The sequence below is a fragment of the Anomaloglossus baeobatrachus genome, chromosome 3 (assembly GCF_048569485.1).
Source record: "Anomaloglossus baeobatrachus isolate aAnoBae1 chromosome 3, aAnoBae1.hap1, whole genome shotgun sequence".
Taxonomy (NCBI): domain Eukaryota; kingdom Metazoa; phylum Chordata; class Amphibia; order Anura; family Aromobatidae; genus Anomaloglossus; species Anomaloglossus baeobatrachus.
Genome location: NC_134355.1, coordinates 497,599,347 through 497,618,564, shown reverse-complemented (window position 1 = coordinate 497,618,564; position 19,218 = coordinate 497,599,347). Strand labels below are relative to the sequence as shown.

The 19,218-nt window shown below is 45.4% G+C and overlaps 1 protein-coding gene across 1 annotated transcript in view; it reads right to left on the bottom strand.

Annotated features, from left to right (window-relative positions):
* SI (sucrase-isomaltase) overlaps positions 1-19,218 on the bottom strand; it is a 439,774-nt gene that overhangs the window by 7,662 nt on the left and 412,894 nt on the right. The window contains exons 64-67 of the mRNA XM_075340661.1: positions 16,391-16,539; positions 15,969-16,053; positions 15,156-15,212; positions 14,721-14,845 (exon numbers count right to left, since the gene is read on the bottom strand). Coding sequence (XP_075196776.1) covers positions 14,721-14,845; positions 15,156-15,212; positions 15,969-16,053; positions 16,391-16,539 — 416 coding nt within the window. The remainder of the gene's footprint in view (positions 1-14,720; positions 14,846-15,155; positions 15,213-15,968; positions 16,054-16,390; positions 16,540-19,218) is intronic.

Genomic DNA, 19,218 nt, shown 5'->3' with positions numbered 1-19,218 from the left:
CACCGCTGAGGTGATGTGGTCAGCTCTGGAGACAGAGTTTCATCAATGGTTGTCTCCAATCAACCTGCAGACAGGGAAGGCCGTGTGCGACAATGCTGTAAACCTGGGTATGGCCCTTCACCGGGGCAATGTGACACATGTGCCTTGTATGGCTCACGTGTTCAACCTGGTTGTCCAGCAATTTTTAAACCACTATCCTGGCCTACATGGGCTTCTGCAGAGGGCACGTTCGCTATGTGCTTACTTCCATCGTTCACACCCCGCAGCTCAACGACTTGCATCGCCCCAGAAGTTTTTCGGCCTGCCGGTTCACTGTCTGAAACGCGATGTGCCGACACGCAGGAATTTGAATCTGCACATGTTGCAGCGACTGTGGCAGCACCGCCGAGCCCTGGTGCAATACGTTATGACGTATAGCCTGGGCCAACGAGATCCAGAGGTGGGGCAGATCACGCTGCTGGAGTGGTCTCAGATCAAGGACCTATGCACTATTATGCACAGTTTCGAAATGGCGACGAAGATGTTTAGCGCTGACGATGCCATTATCAGCATGACAATTCCAGTCATCTACATGCTGGAGCACACTCTAAACTGTATTCGGAGTCAGGTGGTGGGACAAGAGGAAGGGGAGGAAGTACAGGAGCAGTCATTTGCGGAAGGCATAACAAGATTTCCAAGGTCCAGACAGTCAGAAGCACCAAGGCGGCAGGCATGGGACGGTGGGGGAGAGGTATTAATAAGGGCACACGGTAGCAGTCAAACTGTTGAGGAAGGTGCAGGAGCCCAGGAAGAAATGGAGGATGAACTAATAATGGGCATGGAAGAATCAGCAGATGAGGGAGACCTTGCTCACATTTCGGTTGTGTGAAGTTGGAGGGAGAGGGCAGAGGAAGGAATCATGATTTTCACCTTGCCGCCAACAACACATCAAGGACTTGGTCCTCCTGGATGCGCAAGACACATGAGCGCCTTTTTGCTGCACTACCTACAACATGACCCTCGGATTGTCAGAATTCAAAGTAATGCTGACTACTGGGTTACCACACTCTTAGATTCCTGGTACAAGACAAAATTTGGCGAAATAATTCCTGCCATTGAAAGGGACGCACGTATGCATGAGTATCAGCAGAAGCTGGTACGCAATCTTAGATCGGCTTTTCCACTAAATACCAGTGCTGTACAGAGTGAATCTCACATTTCTAACTTGCCAACCATGGAACTGTCGAGTCATCACTCAAACTGTACCAGTAACACCGTATTTGGTGGTAGCAGCAATTTTATTTAATCGTTTCATGATTTTTTTACACCATCCTTTGCAAGGCCAGAAGACACAAGACGTCTGACACATGGTAAACGCCTGGAGAGGATGATACAGGAGTATCTCTAAGTGAACATCGATGTCATGACTGTGGCACTGGAGCCTTGCTCATTTTGGGTTTCCAATCTGGAAAAATGGCCTGAGCTCGCCACTTACGCCTTGGGGATCTTGTCATGTCCCGCAGCCAGCGTTCTCTCGGAACGTGTCTTCAGTGCTGCTGGGTGTGTGCTGACAGATAAGCGCACTCGTCTGTCCATTGATAATGTGAACAGACTAACTTAGTTCATCAAGATGAACAAGTCATGGATCCGCAAGGACTTTTCTACCAATGTGTCATCCTGGGAAGACTAAAAGCTTGTGGATATTTGAATGTGCTTTATGAAAATAACCAGTTTAAGTTTGCAACTGTGGGAAAATTGATGCCCCATAAGTGGTGTCTGTGTACAAACTTGGCGAAATAATTTCTGCCAAAGAGAGGGACGCACGTATGCAGGAGTATCAGCAGAAGCTGTTACACAATCTTAGATTAGCTTTTCCACTAAACACCAGTGGTGCACAGAATGAATCTCACCGCTTTGTCATGGCTAGGAGGAAATGGTCTTTTACTTGTCCACATCTGACTGACCGAGGGCTGGCTGCTGTGCTGAAATGGTGTTGAGTAGGGTGTCCCTGCAGAGTTGCAAATTTGGTTATATACAAAATGAATGGAAAAAGGCCATATGCTGGTGGAAAGGGGAACAGGCGTGTTGAAAAGGGAAATAAAGTTTGTATCCATGGGGTTAGTGGTAAAGCAACAGTAACATCTGCTGAAGAAACACCATCTGTTATGGGAAAACTGGAAGATTAGGATAAGGTGGTATATATCCCAATCGCCAGTCGGGGTCCACCATGCTCCCAGATGGAAAAGGAGATGCTGGCAACCCAAAGGTTAGGTGGAGGATACAGAGCTGGGTGGCTCTGAAACTAACAGGAGCCTGACCCGAGTTAGACGACACTCGAATCAGGAGACTTTGAACCCTGTTAGCGTCACAGGGTCCACACACCCAGCCCAGGAACTCCCTGTTAACAACACATGGGCCCTGGGGCACGTTGTCCATGTGCGTATGGGGCACACCTGTGGACAGCAGGTGCAGCAGCAGCCCAGTTAATACCACTGGACTGCACTAGCAGGACTGGTAGGACAGGAGCTGGCTGTAACCATGCCGCAATACCAAGTGTGATGGCATCCAGCACTGACACCCTATCCCTGCCTACCTCTGTCCTAAAGCCGCAATGGGTTCAACAGGTGTGCTCTGTCTGAGCATAATAGAAGACTGCACAACTCCATGTTGTCTCCAGCCCCTTTTATAACCTGGGTCCGCCCCAACCCAGGGTGGACCCCAATGCACCTCTAGGAGCCAATAGCAGAGTGCCACATCATCAGTGACATAACCAGCGGTCTATCCGGAACCGCCACTTCACTGATGACCTCATGGCAGCCACGACCCAAACACCTCGCCAGTCATCGTCTGACGAAAAATGATGAGGTACCAAGTCATAGGGGCGGGCCTGTGCGGGCCAGTCCGGAGTGGCCACATCATCAGGACACCTGATGCCCTCTGGCCTATCAGGGCCTGCCACCTCACGGACATGGCCAGTGAGGTCCTTACCGGACCTAGCCTCTGATGCACTAAGTGCCTGAGCAGGCTCAGTAGCCTGAATACCAGTCTCATAAAACAGACTTGAGCATTCTCAGTAGGCACAACACAGGACTTAGAAATGGCATGGAGTCCAAGTACTTGTGCAAAGAGGATTTTCGCGCTAAGTGTGGGAGCATGCTCAGTAGCCCGAACTGAGGACATAGCCTCAGGAACGGCACAGTCAAGCTGAGCATGCTCACTAGGCAAAACACTGGACTCAAGGGTACTTTACACGGTGCAATCTCAATAGCGAGATCGCTAGCGAGCGTACCCGCCCCCGTCGGTTTTGCATCATGGGAAAATTCCTGCCCGTGGCGCACAACATCGCTAGGAACATTCACACATACTTATCTACCTAGCGACGTCGCTGTGACCGGTGAACTGCCTCCTTTCTAAGGGGGCGGTTCATTCGGCGTCATAGCGACGTCACACGGCAGCCGTCCAATAGAAGCAGAGGGGCGGAAATGAGCTTGACGTAACATCCCGCCCACCTCCTGCCTTCCTCATTGCCCGTGGACGCAGGTAAGGAGATGTTCCTTGTTTCTGCGGTGTCACACATAGCGGTGTGTGCTTCCGCAGGAACGAGGACAACCTCGTTACTGCACATACAACGATTTTTGGTAAATAAACAACCTCTCCAAAACCAACGATTTTTACCTCTTTTGCGATCGTTGAAGGTCGCTCATACGTGTCACACGCTGCGATGTCGCTAACGATGCCAGATATGCGTCACAAACACCGTGACCCCGACAATATATCGTTAGTGATGTCGCAGCATGTAAATGGCCCTTTAGGCGGTGGCTGGGGGAATTCAGAACACACATGCGCACTAGCCGCCTCTCCACACTTAGACGTGGAGGAGGAAGCAGCCAGCTGGACGACCCGAGGTACGGCCAAAAATGGCAGCCGACGCCTGGGCGCAACTGGAACCACAGCAGGCTGCTTGCGGCTACGGTGGCACCGATTCGTAACACCATCTTCCAGCCAAAATAAGATGTCTACTTCTTCACGTTGATAATCTAAACCCTTTGTTACAGACATGACCATCGCTACAAAATGTAGATGAGGCACCTAAACAGCAGGTGCTTGAATGGATCTCAAGTGCTCTATCAAGTGGCCAGTCCTCCACCTCAACTTCAATATCCCAAATACTCCATTCCTCTGTGGGGGTCACTCTAATCGCACTTGCTTCCTACCAGTTCTCCAGTCTACCCGCCCTGCTGAGTATGGTGTAACAAAGATGGTTGAGTCTGCAGAGCTGTTCAGTCACACAATAGCCTGGGAATCAGAGGTCTGCTCCAAAGCTGCCATGAGTCGAGACAAGGAAATGATGTGCCCTGATGCCCAGAAGCTTTGTGAGTCGAATACAGGCCCAGATGAAGAAGATTCTGAGCATAATGTAGACCCTCATTCACAAACTGTAACTCCTCTTGGTGGAGACAATGTTTAACATGCTGATGAGACTCAGATACCTGATTGGAACGACAACTTTACTATTCGGTCAGGGAAGGAAGAAGTTGGCTCTGAAGAGTCAGGATTAGAGTTAAGCGCGGTTCGCGGTTCGAGGTTCTCCAGTTCGCGGCTCGAGTGATTTTGAAGGGCTGTTCTAGATAGAACTAGAACTCGAGCTTTTTGCTAACGCTCGATAGTTCTAGATACGTTCGAGAACGGTTCTAGCAGCAAAAAGACCAGCTAATTACTAGCTGGCTTTCCGCTGTAATAGTGTAAGTCCCTCTGTGACTCACACTATTATGAAATTTCAGTGTATAGTGTGCGGGAACAGCGCATTCAGATCACTGCTGTATGGATAATGGCGATCGCCATTTTTTTTTTTTTTTCCTTGTCTTCCTTCCCTAAGCGCGCGCGTGTAGTGGGGCGGGCCAGCATGTCAGCCAATCCCAGGCACACACACAGCTAAGTGTACTTTTAGCCAGAGAAGCAACGGCATGTGTGATAGGATGTCCATGTCACATGTCCCTGCATTATAAAAACGAGTATCTGCCCGTCCGGACGCCACTATCTCTTCTGCGTCCTTGGTGTCAGTCACCGCTGGCGCAGCGCATATCTCCGATACTGCTGTGTACGCTCTATACACAGCGCTGTACAGAATAGGGATAGCACTTTCTATCAGTCCTTTTAAGGGCTAATACAGGCAGGGTCAGAGCCATAGGTGACAGGTCCGTGAAAACAGAGATTAACAGCTACACAAGATGACAGCGTCTGCATAGCTAAGGTCAGGGATTTCCTCGCTGCATTTTCCCATTAGGAGGGATAGAAAGGCAGGCTTCCTTTCCTCTACCCAGAGACCCACAACCCTGCCACTGTACCCTCCTGCCCTTTGCACACTCAAACTCATTGTTACTAAGCCATTATACTAGCAAACACTGAGTGAACTTAGTGGCATCCTAAACGTGGCTGTTGGACTTCTGTATTGTCCTACTAGTGCAAAGATATTTGCAGCACGTCTGCCTGCATTGCACACTCAAACTCATTGTTACTAAGCTATTATACTAGCAAACACTGAGTGAACTTAGTGGCATCCTAAACGTGGCTGTTGGATTTCTGTATTGTCCCACTAGTGCAAAGATATTTGCAGCACGTCTACCTGCATTGCACACTCAAACTCACTGTTACTAAGCCATTATACTAGCAAACACTGAGTGAACTTAGTGGCATCCTAAACGTGGCTGTTGAACTTCTGTATTGTCCCATTAGTGCAAAGATATTTGCAGCACGTCTGCCTGCATTGCACACTCAAACTCATTGTTACTAAGCCATTATACTAGCAAACACTGAGTGAACTTAGTGGCATCATAAAAGTGGCTGTTGGACTTCTGTATTGTCCCACTAGTGCAAAGATATTTGCAGCACGTCTGCCTGCATTGCACACTCAAACTCATTGTTACTAAGCCATTATACTAGCAGACACTGCTGCCAGTTTAAGGGCCGTAGTTGCATTGTCAGGGATAATTATTGTTGTTTATTCTGCTGTTAATAAAGCTAGACCACCGCTGAAATCTACACCACCTCTCAATTTTTACTACCACATTTTAAGTGCACAATCTTGTTGCAATCAAAATGAGTGGCAAAATGACAGATGCTGGTGGAAAGGGGAAGAGGAGTGTTGGAAAAGGAAAAAAAGGGTTTGTCCATGGGGAAGGTGGCAAAGCTCCATTAACATCTGCTGAAGATAGACCATCTTCCAGCAAAAGTAAGATGTCTACTACCTACCGTGGACAATCCGATGTGCTCCCTTTTTTACAGACACGAACAACTGGAACAAAGGTAGATGATGGCCAAAAAGGAAAATGCTTGAATGGATCTCAAGTGGTCCAACAAGTGACCTCTCCGCCACCTCAACTACCGCATCCAAAAAACACCAGTCCTTTGAGTTGTCATCCAATCAAACTTGCTTTCTCCCAGCTCTGAAGTCTCCATCCACCCTGCACAGTATGGTGGAACTGAGATGGCTGAGTCTGCAGAGCTGTTCAGTCACACTATAGCCTAGGAATCAGAGGTCTGCTCCCAAGCTACAGTGAGTACAGACCAGGAAATGGTCTGCAGTGATGCCCAGAACCTTTGTGACTCTGATTCAGGCCGTGAGGACCAAGTTTCTGAGCATAATGTTGACCCTTTTTCACAAACTGTAACACCTGTTGTTATAGACAATGAGGAACATACTGATGACGATGAGACGCAGATACCAGATTGGGATGACAACTTAAATATTCGGTCAGGGCAAGAAGAGGCTCGGTCTGAGGGTGAGGGGAGTGCAAACACAACAATTGATGAGGAAGTTCTAGATCCCACCTACTGTCAACCCACAGTCAGGCCCTCGAGGAGGTCAACAGAGACGGTGGAGGAGGATGCAACTGACGACGAAGTTACCTTGCGCCTTCCTGGACAGATAAGGAGTACTGGTAGCACGTCTACAACTGCATCCTCAGCCACCACTGTGCCTCTGAGCACTAGTCGGGTTGGATCAGCAGGTCGCATGCCCTCTAAGCCTTGCCTAGACTGGTCCTTTTTTGACATAGCAAAAGATCGCCCAAATTATGTGATCTGTAAAATTTGTCATGATTCTGTTAGTAGAGGGCAAAACATCAGCAGTTTGACAACTTCTTCCACGAATCGTCACATGAATAAATATCATATGTCCCGGTGGGAAGCTCACCGGGCTGCAATGCGGCCTAGCGGAGCGAACCATCCACCGCCTGCCCCTTCTAGTGCATCCGCGCGCTCTTCATCTTCTAGGACTGTGGGGACAGCTGTCACACCTGGTTTTCCACGCACAACTTCCACCACTGTAACCGCAACAGGCAGTTTGCTTGGTAGGTCGTCAGTTGGTTTGGAAGGGGAAACAAGTACGTGTGTATAGCTCTCTCAGACATCGATAGCACCAACGTTGGATGAAGGCGACATCATGTCTACGCCTACACTTTCCTCACAAAGCTGCATTTTTCCAGGGACACCGTACTCAACACCGTCTACACCCAGCAGCCAGATCTCTGTCCCTCAGATGTGGACAAATAAAAGGCTATTTCCTGCGACCCATGACAAAGCTAAGAGGTTGACGTTATCCCTCTGCAAGCTCTTGGCTACCGAAATGCTGCCTTTCCGCCTGGTGGACACACAGGATTTTAGAGACCTTATGTCTGTCGCTGTGCCCCAGTACCAGATGCCCTGTCGCCACTACTTCTCTAAAAAAGGTGTGCCCGCGCTACACCAGCATGTCGCACACAACATCACCGCTTACTTGAGAAACTCTGTGTGTCAATGGGTGCATTTCACCAACGATACTTGGACCAGTAAGCATGGACAGGGACGTTACATGTCGCTTACTGGGCACTGGGTAACTATGGTGATAGATGGTGAAGGGTCTGCTGCACAAGTCTTGCCGTCGCCACGACTTGTGTTTCAATCCTCTGTCTGTCCAAGTTCCGCCACTGCTTCTGCCTCCTCCACCTCATCTGGGTCCTCCACCTCCGCCCCAAGACTGCCTGGTCAGGCCACCAGTGTTCGCACTGCGCAGAAGGAATCCCGCACCCCTCATTACTATGCTGGCAGCAGAGTGCAACGGCATCAGGCGGTCTTTAGCTTGACATGTCTTGGAAATAGGAGTCACACAGCGGCTGAGTTGTGGACAGCTCTGGAGACTGAGTTTAATAAATGGCTGTCTCCACTCAACCTGCACCCTGGTAAGGCCGTGTGCGACAATGCTGCAAACCTGGGTGCGGCCCTTCGCCTGGGCAAGGTGACACACATGCCTTGTATGGCTCACGTGTTGAACCTTGTTGTCCAGCAATTTTTAACACACTATCCCGGCCTAGATGGCCTTCTGACCAGGGCACGAAAACTGTCTGCTCATTTCCGCCGTTCAACCACCGCAGCTGAGCGACTTGCATCGCTCCAGAAGTCTTTCGGCCTGCCGGTTCATCGCCTGAAATGCGATGTGGCGACACGCTGGAATTCGACTCTCCACATGTTAAAGCGACTGTGGCAGCACCGCCGAGCCCTGGTGCAATACGTCATGATGTATAGCCTGGGCCAACAAGATGCAGAGGTGGGGCAGATCACCCTGATGGAGTGGTCTCAGATCAAGGACCTATGCACCCTTCTGCACAGTTTCGACATGGCGACGAATATGTTTAGCGCTGACAATGGCATTTTCAGCATGACAATTCCAGTCATTTACATGCTGGAGCACACGCTAAACACTATTCGGAGTCAGGGGGTGAGACAACAGGAAGGGGAGGAACTACAGGAGGATTCATATGCGCAAGACACAACAACATCCCCAAGGTCCAGACGTTCATCATCACCAACGCGGCAGGCATGGGACCATGGGGGACAGGGATCAACAAGGGTGCATGGTAGCAGGCCAAATGTTGAGGAAGGTGCAAGAGAATATGAAGAAATGGAGGACGAACTGTCCATGGACATGGAAGACTCAGTGGATGAGGGAGACCTTGGTCAAATTTCTGTTGAAAGAGGTTGGGGGGAGATGTCAGAGGAAGAAAGAACGGTTAGCACCTCTATGCCACAAACACAGCGTGGACTTGGTCCGCATGGCTGCGCAAGACACATGAGCGCCTTCTTGCTGCACTACCTCCAACATGACCCTTGTATTGTCAAAATTAGAAGTGATGATGACTACTGGCTTGCCACACTATTAGATCCCTGGTACAAGTCCAAATTTTGTGACATAATTCCAGCCATAGAAAGGGACGCACGTATGCAGGAGTATCAGCAGAAGCTGTTGCTCGATCTTAGCTCGGCTTTTCCACCAAACAACCGTGCAGGTGCAGGGAGTGAATCTTCCTGTTGTAACTTAACAAACATGGGACGGTCTCGTCATCTTCAACAGTCTACCCGTACCAGTAGCACCGTATCTGGTGCTGGTAACAGCAATTTTATGGAATCTTTTCATAATTTTTTTAGACCGTCCTTTACAAGGCCACCAGAGACAACAAGTCTGACACATAGTCAACGGCTGGATAGGATGATACAGGAGTATCTCCAAATGAACATTGATGTCATGACTTTGCAAATGGAGCCTTGCTCATTTTGGGCTTCAAATCTTGAAAAATGGCCAAAGCTCTCAACTTACGCCTTGGAGATTTTGTCGTGTCCAGCTGCCAGCGTTGTCTCTGAACGTGTCTTCAGTGCTGCTGGGTGTGCGCTGACAGATAAGCGCACGCGTCTGTCCAGTGACAATGTGGACAGACTAACGTTCATCAAAATCAACAAGTCATGGATCTACAAGGAATTTACTACCCCTGTGTCATCCTGGGGAGAGTAAATGCTTGTGGATTTGGAATGTGCTGGATGCAAATCAAAACATCCTGTTTGCAACTAAGGCACAAGTGCTGCCACTGATGGGGTGTCTGTGTGGCCCAATTTTTGGAAAAAAGGGAGACTCCGCTTGGAGTAACCCTTGCTTGCTATGTTTTTTAAAAGGAGCCAAGATGAACAAGTCATGGTTCAGCAAAGACTTTGCTACCTACCCCGGTGTCATCCTGGGGACGGTTAAGGATGGCGTATTTTTGAATGTGCTTGATGCAAATCTAGCTGTGAAGTGTACAACTGGGGCACAACTGCTGCCACTGAAGGGGTGGGTGTGTGTGGGGCCTAATTATTGGAAAAAAGGGAGACTCCGCTTGGAGTAACCCTTGCTTGCCGTGTTTTTAAAAAGGAGCCAAGATGAACAAGTCATGGTTCAGCAAAGACTTTGCTACCTACCCCGGTGTCATCCTGGGGATGGTTAAGAATGGTGTATTTTTGAATGTGCTTGATGCAAATCTAGCTGTGAAGTGTAGAACTGGGGCACAAGTGCTGCTACTGAAGGGGTGGGTGTGTGTGTGGCCCAATTTTTGGAAAAAAGGGAGACTCCGCTTGGAGTCACCTTGCGGTGTTTTACATGATTTTAGAAGGGCGTGCCTTGCCTATATTTGTGTCTCCTCCTCTTTTTCCTTGTCCAGCTCTTTTGTTTTCACATGAGTATATGTCCTTGTCACTTTCCCATGTGTTTGTGTTGTGTTGTGAGTTGTTTGTCACCTTTTGGACACCTTTGAGGGTGTTTTCTAGGTGTTTTTATGTGTTTGTGATTTCCTGCCATTGTTACCTATGCGTTTCGAGTTTGGTTCGTCGAACGTTCGACGAACTGAACTCGAACGAGACCTCCGTTCAACGAACCGAACTCGAACCGAACCACGACCGGTTCTCTCATCTCTAGTCAGGATGAGGGGAGAGAGAACACACAGGGTGATGATGTGGTTGGAGACCCCACTTACTGTCAACCCATAGTCAGTCAGTCAATGAGGGTAGCAGAGGAGGTGAAGAAAGATGCTACTGACGACGAGGTTAGGTTGCGCCTTCCTGGACATGGATGAAGTGCTGGAAGCACGTCAACAAGTGCATCCTCAGCCACAACTCTGCCTCTGAGCAGAAGTCGTGGTGGCTCTGCAGGTTACATGGGCTGTAAGCCTTGCCTAGCCTGGGCCTTTTTTGACATCGCAAAAGATCACCCAACTCATGTCATCTGTAAGATTTGTAACCAATCTGTAAGTAGAGGCCAAAAACTCACTAGTTTGAGTACTTCGTCTCTGAACCGTCACATAGATATGAAGTGATAGGCTGAGGGTGTATTGATGACCTTTATCCACTGTGAATGCAAGATGCTTAGTTGCCGTTCATTGTATGTATTGTTCTTCACATGTAAAAGGGTAAGAGCGTATAAATGACCTTTATTCACTGTAAATGCAAAATGCTTATTTACTGTCTATTGTATGCATTGTTGCTGACCACCCACAAGGGGCCGCTGTTTAGCATCTGCCTTTGACTGTTTGGTCACTATAGCAACAGCAAAACGGTCTTCGGCTGTGGACTTGGAGACCGGAGGAGGGGCTGTATGTGAGCTGAAGGAAAAGCGAAAGGTGTGCGTAACAGAAAGGAGCCGCCGCAGAAACACTTAGGTGGATTGTGAGGAGACTCGTGTTGGAGTTTGGTGAGGACTGTAACGCGTGTGAGCAGCATCCTGTGCCAGAGACCACCATTCTTCAGTTGGTGGCTATACTGATAACTGTGAGAGGATCTTCAAGTCTGTATTCATGGCAGCTAGACACCACAGTACCCGGGTACAGTAGGCTGGGCCCAGGACTGCATGCACGCAACACTTTGTTTTGGTAACAAAACACATATCTGTTCTGCTTAGGCCGACAATATAGACATTAAGACTTGCTGTCTCTGCTCTGTCAGTTTGTCAGTTACAGTTATTTGAAATACTATGTCCCAAGAATAACAAAAGTATTTTAGGAGTGATACCTTTATAGGCTAACCAGAAAAATTATATTAGCAAGCTTTCAGAGCACAAAGGCTCCTTCTTCAGACAAATTACAAATTAATTTGTCATTAGCTTGAAGAAGGAGCCTTTGTGCTCTGAAAGCTTGCTAATATAATTTTTCTGGTTAGCCTATAAAGGTATCACTCCTAAAATACTTTTGTCATTCTTGGGATATAGTATTTCAATTGATTTTTCTGACTAACACGGTACCACAATATTACCCTGTATTGCACATTGTCAGTTACAGTTAAAATCTTAAAGGGACAGCGACACATGTTTGCATTGGCTGTTGCTTTACAAGATTTCCAGGACTGTGTTGCTGAGCTGTGTGGTTTGATACCACTTTTATCATCTGCCTTATCTGTGAGGCTTCAGCAAACAAGAGTATTCAGGGGGGTTAATAGGTTTTGTCTATGTTTAGGTAGATAAGTTGTAAGCTCTTGTGCTGCGCCACTGGAAGGTCGTGTTCGCACACACACACAATTACTCCGGCTACCCAGAGGGATTACCAGGTATTAGGCGACTGTTTAGACAGTCCCTTGGTTAGGCAAAGGTTGGTGAGAAGGCGGTATAAATCGCCATTACAAGTGGCGCAGCATAGGGGTGTAAGCTTTTGGCCTTGTGAATAGATTGTTCTAGTCTTTCTGTTTTATGCATGGTTTTTATCATTTGTTTTGGTAAAATTAAACAATCATTTATCAATCCAACTGCCTAGAGTTTTTTTCCTGGTGTGTGGTTTTGCTGTATACTGGGGAGCCCACCCTGTACACAACATTAAATGAAGAATAAGTCGCAGTGGGAAGGTCACTGTGCTACAATGCAGCCTAGCAGGGTGGTGCAACCACTGTCTGCCCCATCAAGTGCATCTGCGTGCTCTTCATCCTCTGTGACTATGGGGACAGCAGTCACACATGCTTTTGGACGTAGAGCTTCCACCTCTTTACCCGCAACAGACAGTGTGATTGGCAGGTCGTCAGTTGTTTTGGAAGTGGAAACAGCTGCTGGTGTTGAGCACTCAGACATTGAGAGCACCACCTTTGGATGAAGGCAACATTATATCTACGCCTGCACCTTCCTCACAGATTGGCTGGACTAGCAGCAGTTACAAATTGGCTACTAGAGATGGAGAGGTGGGGTAGCTTTCTTGACAGCAGTGGAACATCACTGACAATCACACACACTGATACTATGCTTTAAAGAATTGCCTGCACTTTTTGCAGTTTAAAATTGGCTAGTAGAAATGGAGAGGTGGGGTAGCTTTCTTGACAGCAGTGGTACATCACTGGCTATCATACACACTGATACTATGCCCCAAAGAATTCCCGGGACTACCTGCAGTTAAAAATTGGCTAGTAAAAATGGAGAGGTGGGGTACCTTTCTTGGAAGCAGTGGTATGTTACTGACTATCACACACGCTGATACTATGCCCCAAGGAATTGCCTGAGCTAATTTAGACAGACGCTGTAAAAAACCCTTGCACAGCACTGGCACAGACCTGCTTAGCAAAAATGGCTTTGAACTGCTCTAATCTAGCCCTGAAAAGGGCTGAAATTACAAGTAGTCCCTAATCCCTAAACCGATGTGCAGATTGCACTGTATAAGTGTATAGTGGCCACAGAAGCAGCGGGAGTGGTGACTGACACACATCCGCAGCACTGAGATAATGACGGTGATGGGGAAAATGGATGGGTCTTATAGGGCAAGGACAAGTGACATGAACAGCCAATGAAACATGCCCTTGCTTTTCTGGCCAAAATCCACTTTGCTGTGTGTGTGTCTGTGATTAGCTGACAACCTGGCCCACCCCACTGTACGCGCGGTTAGGAAAAAAAATGGCGTTCGCCATTCTCTCAGCACTCAGCAGCACTAATCTAAACCCCGTCCCCCCCGCACACTATACGCTGAATTTTGATAATATCATTATTAACAGTGACTGACAGTATTACAGTGAAAAGCCAGCTAGTAATTAGCTACGCTTTTGGTGATCGAACCGTTATCGATCGGTAACTCGAACGGTCGAACATTAAGCAAATCATTCGAGTTCGTTGAACGTCTCGAACATCACCCAAAACAACTCGAATTTGAAATTGGCGAACGGTTCGATTCGAACATTGCTCATCTCTACTTAAGAAATAAAACTCTACTTAAATTTACTTGTCAGCACAAATTTGGCGTCTAAATAATACATGGCTGTATTGACACTGTAACAGTAAATTGATACTTTGTAGAAAAAATCAACTTTGTCGTTTTCTGTTATCACCATTTGAAGTGTTGTTCTAATTTGTTTCATGTGCATTGAGGATGCCTGCCCCTGATGTTTGAATGAGAGGTCACTGCTTTTTCAGTAACTTGCCACCTTTGTTAAAATCCTATATTAGCGCTGTCATTGTCTTTGGTAGTGGATGCGCAGATTGAGTTTATAACCTCAATAAAATCTTAAAGAGATTATTGCATATATGTTGTATTTGGCCATGATGGCAATATTTTAGTGTAGCATATTTAAGAACGTATTCTGGGCATTTGCCACCTATGGCAATGACAACATCGATACAGGAGTTTAAACAAAGAAGATATATGTATTATGTGTGAAGATGTGTGAAGATTATGTATTATGTGTGTATTATTACTGTCCTCATTGCTTGGGCACAGTGACAGGACCCATTTAATTAAAGTTCCCAGACTTCTTCAAGTCCTCATTGTACTTACTTTTACAATCAGTTATAGGAAGTGGTTAATGAGAAAAAAGTTAAATATTGTTTTCATGGCACAACAATTCTTATTAATTTTGAGTCAAGTTGGCAGCTATTATATCTATACAATTACAGCACAATCTAAGTGAAAGTCAAACCAAAATAATTAATTATGCGGCAACCTACCCACCTGAAAACAGTATTATTAGCAGGATCTTGCCATGGTATGATATATCCACCTCTAACGTGAAGATTAATGATTTCAAGTGGCGCATTCAGTTTCACTTTTTTACCCCTTTCAGTAACCACATTACCCTATGATGGAAACAGATTTTTATTACTAGATTTTACTGGAATGTATCATACATGTGAATGAAGCAGCGGTTGAGCATTTCTGAAGCTGTTTCTTGCAGAGTCTGTGGAACTGGCAGATAACAGGCTAATTGCTTTTTCTTTGGGGAAAAAAATATTTAAAAAACAAAAAAGAAGACATATATAATATTTTTTTTTCCTTTTATGTGTCCTGAAATGTTTTGTAATTGGTGACTTAGTCTGCAAAATGTATTCTCTTTTGATTTCTTAAAGTAGTTAGCAAGAACAATATTGTAGCATGAAAAACTCTTACCGTATGATAGTCATACCATCGAGCATTTGGTATATAGGCATCTACTTCTATTTGATTCTAGAGCAGAAAAACATATTTGTTATGTTTCAGTAATTGTCAGCAATTACATGCAACCACAAGGATTTCCATTCAAAAAGCTACAATTTTATATCAGAAGATGTAATTCTGCTGCTTATTTGAGTTTATTGATAAATGTATAAAATGTTACATGTTTGTCAATATACAAAATGACTAAATTATACATATTTTATGTTAATCATTGATCAGCCAAATTTTTCCTAAAAATTTAAATTCGTTGGTATGAACTAAAAAGTTGTATTTAACACTGAGGTTTCCTAGGACTATAACCAATCACATAAAATTCATAAAATTCAACTCAATTGTGATTTGCATTGAATTATTTTTATCATCTATAAATAAAGATGAATGTCTATGATTTATATTTGCAACATTTTTGGTCTGATATCTCAATGTAAACATATTGACTACATTCAGTTTCCAAAGTTGGAGCATGAGAATGTGATGTAATCTTCTAAGGTTTCTCTAGTCTTGACCTTACGTTATGTCGGCCAGTATGGAAGAGTTACGGTAGAAGAAGATTTGTTCCAAGAGAGAAAAATTGGGCAGAACAGCGAGTGTATAAGTGTTTCTTAGTTTTGGTTACCAGATATTAGTTAAAAATATGTTTTTTAAAAAACTAACATGACAACTAATAATTAGTATGGCTATTAATTGATCATATTTATTTTTATGAACTAAATTTTGTGTAATGCGATGAACTGTATAGTTTGCTATAAAGTAATACATATTTACCTGTCTTAAAGCTGGACTGATCATGAATGCTGGTCCCCATAAGAACTGCTCATAAATATCCCAAGTTGCTGAATCGTTAGTAAATCTTGTCACAAGGAAGAAAACATTTATTAATTATATCACTTTAATACCGTATGAAAATTATGAGAGCAGCACTTTATAGGTTTAATTAATGAGTAGAAATAAGCAATATTACATGTTAAGCCATATCGCTTTGTAAGTTATAAGAGGCATTTATAAAACATATATCATCAACTAGATAATGAGTATAAGAGAAAGGAAAAAAACGTGGTGAAATTGCAGTCATGTATTACAAATCAAGCCCTTGATGTACTATTATTTTATAGCTATTGATATTTTTTTAATGTAAGACATGTTGTGGTATTGTTAGATTGTTAGACACTTTTTCCATAAATACTTACTCATGCAATAAGGGACGAATAACAGTAGAGCCTTCTGTATGTGCTTCATACATTAATGTGTATAGATACGGCAGGAGTTTATATCTAATATTCAGAACATTTCTGGATATGTCTTTAAATGGTTCATCAAAACTAACAGGATCTTGTCTCTGAAAAATATTAAAGAAAATAAAATATTTAACATTCTTACAATATTTCAACATTTTTAATTCTAAAAACTGTTTAGAAAGTGTGGCACTTTCAGGTTATGAATGAATAAATTGATGTAGACTTTTAGGATTGCTACTTCTAATAGGTGGCCCTAGATTTAAAGTGCTGTCTAGAGATGAGCGAACCGGTCGCGGTTCGGCTCGAGGTTGGTTCGCCGAACGGAGGTCCCGTTCGAGTTCAGTTCGTCGAACGTTCGACGAACCGAACTCGAACCGCATAGGAAACAATGGCAGGCAATCACAAACACATAAAAACACCTAGAAAACACCCTCAAAGGTGTCCAAAAGGTGACAAACAACTCACAACACAACACAAACACATAGGAAAGTGACAAGGACATACACTCATGCGAAAACAAAAGAGCTGGACAAGGAAAAAGAGGAGGAGACACAGATATAGGCATGGCACGCCCTTCTAAAATCATGTTAAACACCGCAAGGTGACTCCAAGCGGAGTCTCCCTTTTTTCCAAAAATTGGGCCACACAGACACCCACCCCTTCAGTGGCAGCACTTGTGCCCCAGTTGTACATTTCACAGCTAGATTTGCATCAAGCACATTCAAAAATACGCCATTCTTAACCGTCCCCAGGATGACTCCGGGGTAGGTAGCAAAGTCTTTGCTGAACCATGACTTGTTCATCTTGGATCATTTTTAAAAAACACAGCAAGCAAGGGTTACTCCAAGTGGAGTCTCCCTTTTTTCAAAAAAGTGGGCCACACAGACACTAACCCCTTCTGTGGCAGCACTTGTGCCCTAGTTGTACACTTCACAGCTAGATTTGCATCAAGCACATTCAAAAATACGCCATCCTTAACCGTCCCCAGGATGACACCGGGGTAGGTAGCAAAGTCTTTGCTAAACCATGACTTGTTCATCTTGGCTCCTTTTAAAAATACACAGCAATCAAGGGTTACTCCAAGCGGAGTCTCCCTTTTTTCAAAAAATTGGGCCATACAGACACCCCATTTGTGGCAGCACTTGTGCCCTAGATGCAAACAGGATGTTTTGATTTGAATCAAGCACATTCAAAAATACGCCATAATTAACTGTCCCCAGGATGACACCGGGGTAGGTAGCAAAGTCTTTCCTGATCCCAGCTCTGTTCATCTTGGATCATTTTTAAAAACAATGTATGTAAGGGTTACTCCAAGCGGAGTCTCCCTTTTTTTCCAAAAATTGTGCCCCACACACACCCACCTATTCAGTGGCAGCACTTGTGCCCCAGTTGTACACTTCACAGCTAGATTTGCATCAAGCACATTCAAAAATACGCCATTCTTAACCGTCCCCAGGATGACTCCGGGGTAGGTAGCAAAGTCTTTCCTGATCCCAGCTCTGTTCATCTTGGATCATTTTTAAAAAACACAGCAAGCAAGGGTTACTCCAAGCGGAGTCTCCCTTTTTTCAAAAAATTGGGCCACACAGACACCCCATCAGTGCTAGCACTTGTGCCCTAGTTGCAAACAGGATGTTTTAATTTGCATCAAGCATATTCAAAAATACGCCATAATTAACTGTCCCCAGGATGACACCGGGGTAGGTAGCAAAGTCTTTCCTGATCCCAGCTCTGTTCATCTTGTATCATTTTTAAAAACAATGTAAGTAAGGGTTACTCCAAGCGGAGTCTCCCTTTTTTCAAAAAATTGGGCCACACAGACACCCCATCAGTGGCAGCACTTGTGCCTTAGTTGCAAACAGGATGTTTTGATTTGCATCAAGCACATTCCAAATCCACAAGCATTTACTCTCCCCAGGATGACACAGGGGTAGTAAATTCCTTGTGGATCCATGACTTGTTCATTTTGATGAACGTTAGTCTGTCCACATTGTCACTGGACAGACGCGTGCGCTTATCTGTCAGCACACACCCAGCAGCACTGAAGACACGTTCAGAGACAACGCTGGCAGCTGGACACGACAAAATCTCCAAGGCGTAAGTGGAGAGCTCTGGCCGTTTTTCAAGATTTGAAGCCCAAAATGAGCAAGGCTCCATTTGCAAAGTCATGGCATCGATGTTCATTTGGAGATACTCCTGTATCATCCTCTCCAGCCGTTGACTATGTGTTAGACTTGTTGTCTCTGTTGGCCTTGCAAAGGAGGGTCTAAAAAATTTATGAAAAGATTCCATAAAATTGCTGTTACCAGCACCAGATACAGTCCTACTGGTACGGGTAGACTGTTGAAGATGACGAGACCGTCCCATGTTTGTCAAGTTACAACTGGGAGATTCACTCCCTGCGCCTGCACGGTTGTTTGGTGGAAAAGCCGAGCTAAGATCGAGTAACAGCTTCTGCTGATACTCCTGCATACATGCGTCCCTTTTTATGGCTGGAATTATGTCACAAACTTTGGACTTGTACCGGGGATCTAATAGTGTGGCAAGCCAGTAGTCATCATCACTTCTAATTTTGACAATACGAGGGTCATGTTGGAGGTAGTGCAGCAAGAAAGCACTCATGTGTCTTGCGCAGCCATGCGGACCAAGTCCACGCTGTTTTTGTGGCATAGAGGTGCTAACCGTTCTTTCTTCCTCTGACATCTCCCCCCAACCTCTTTCAACTGAAATTTGACCAAGGTCTCCCTCATCCACTGAGTCTTCCATGTCCATGGACAGTT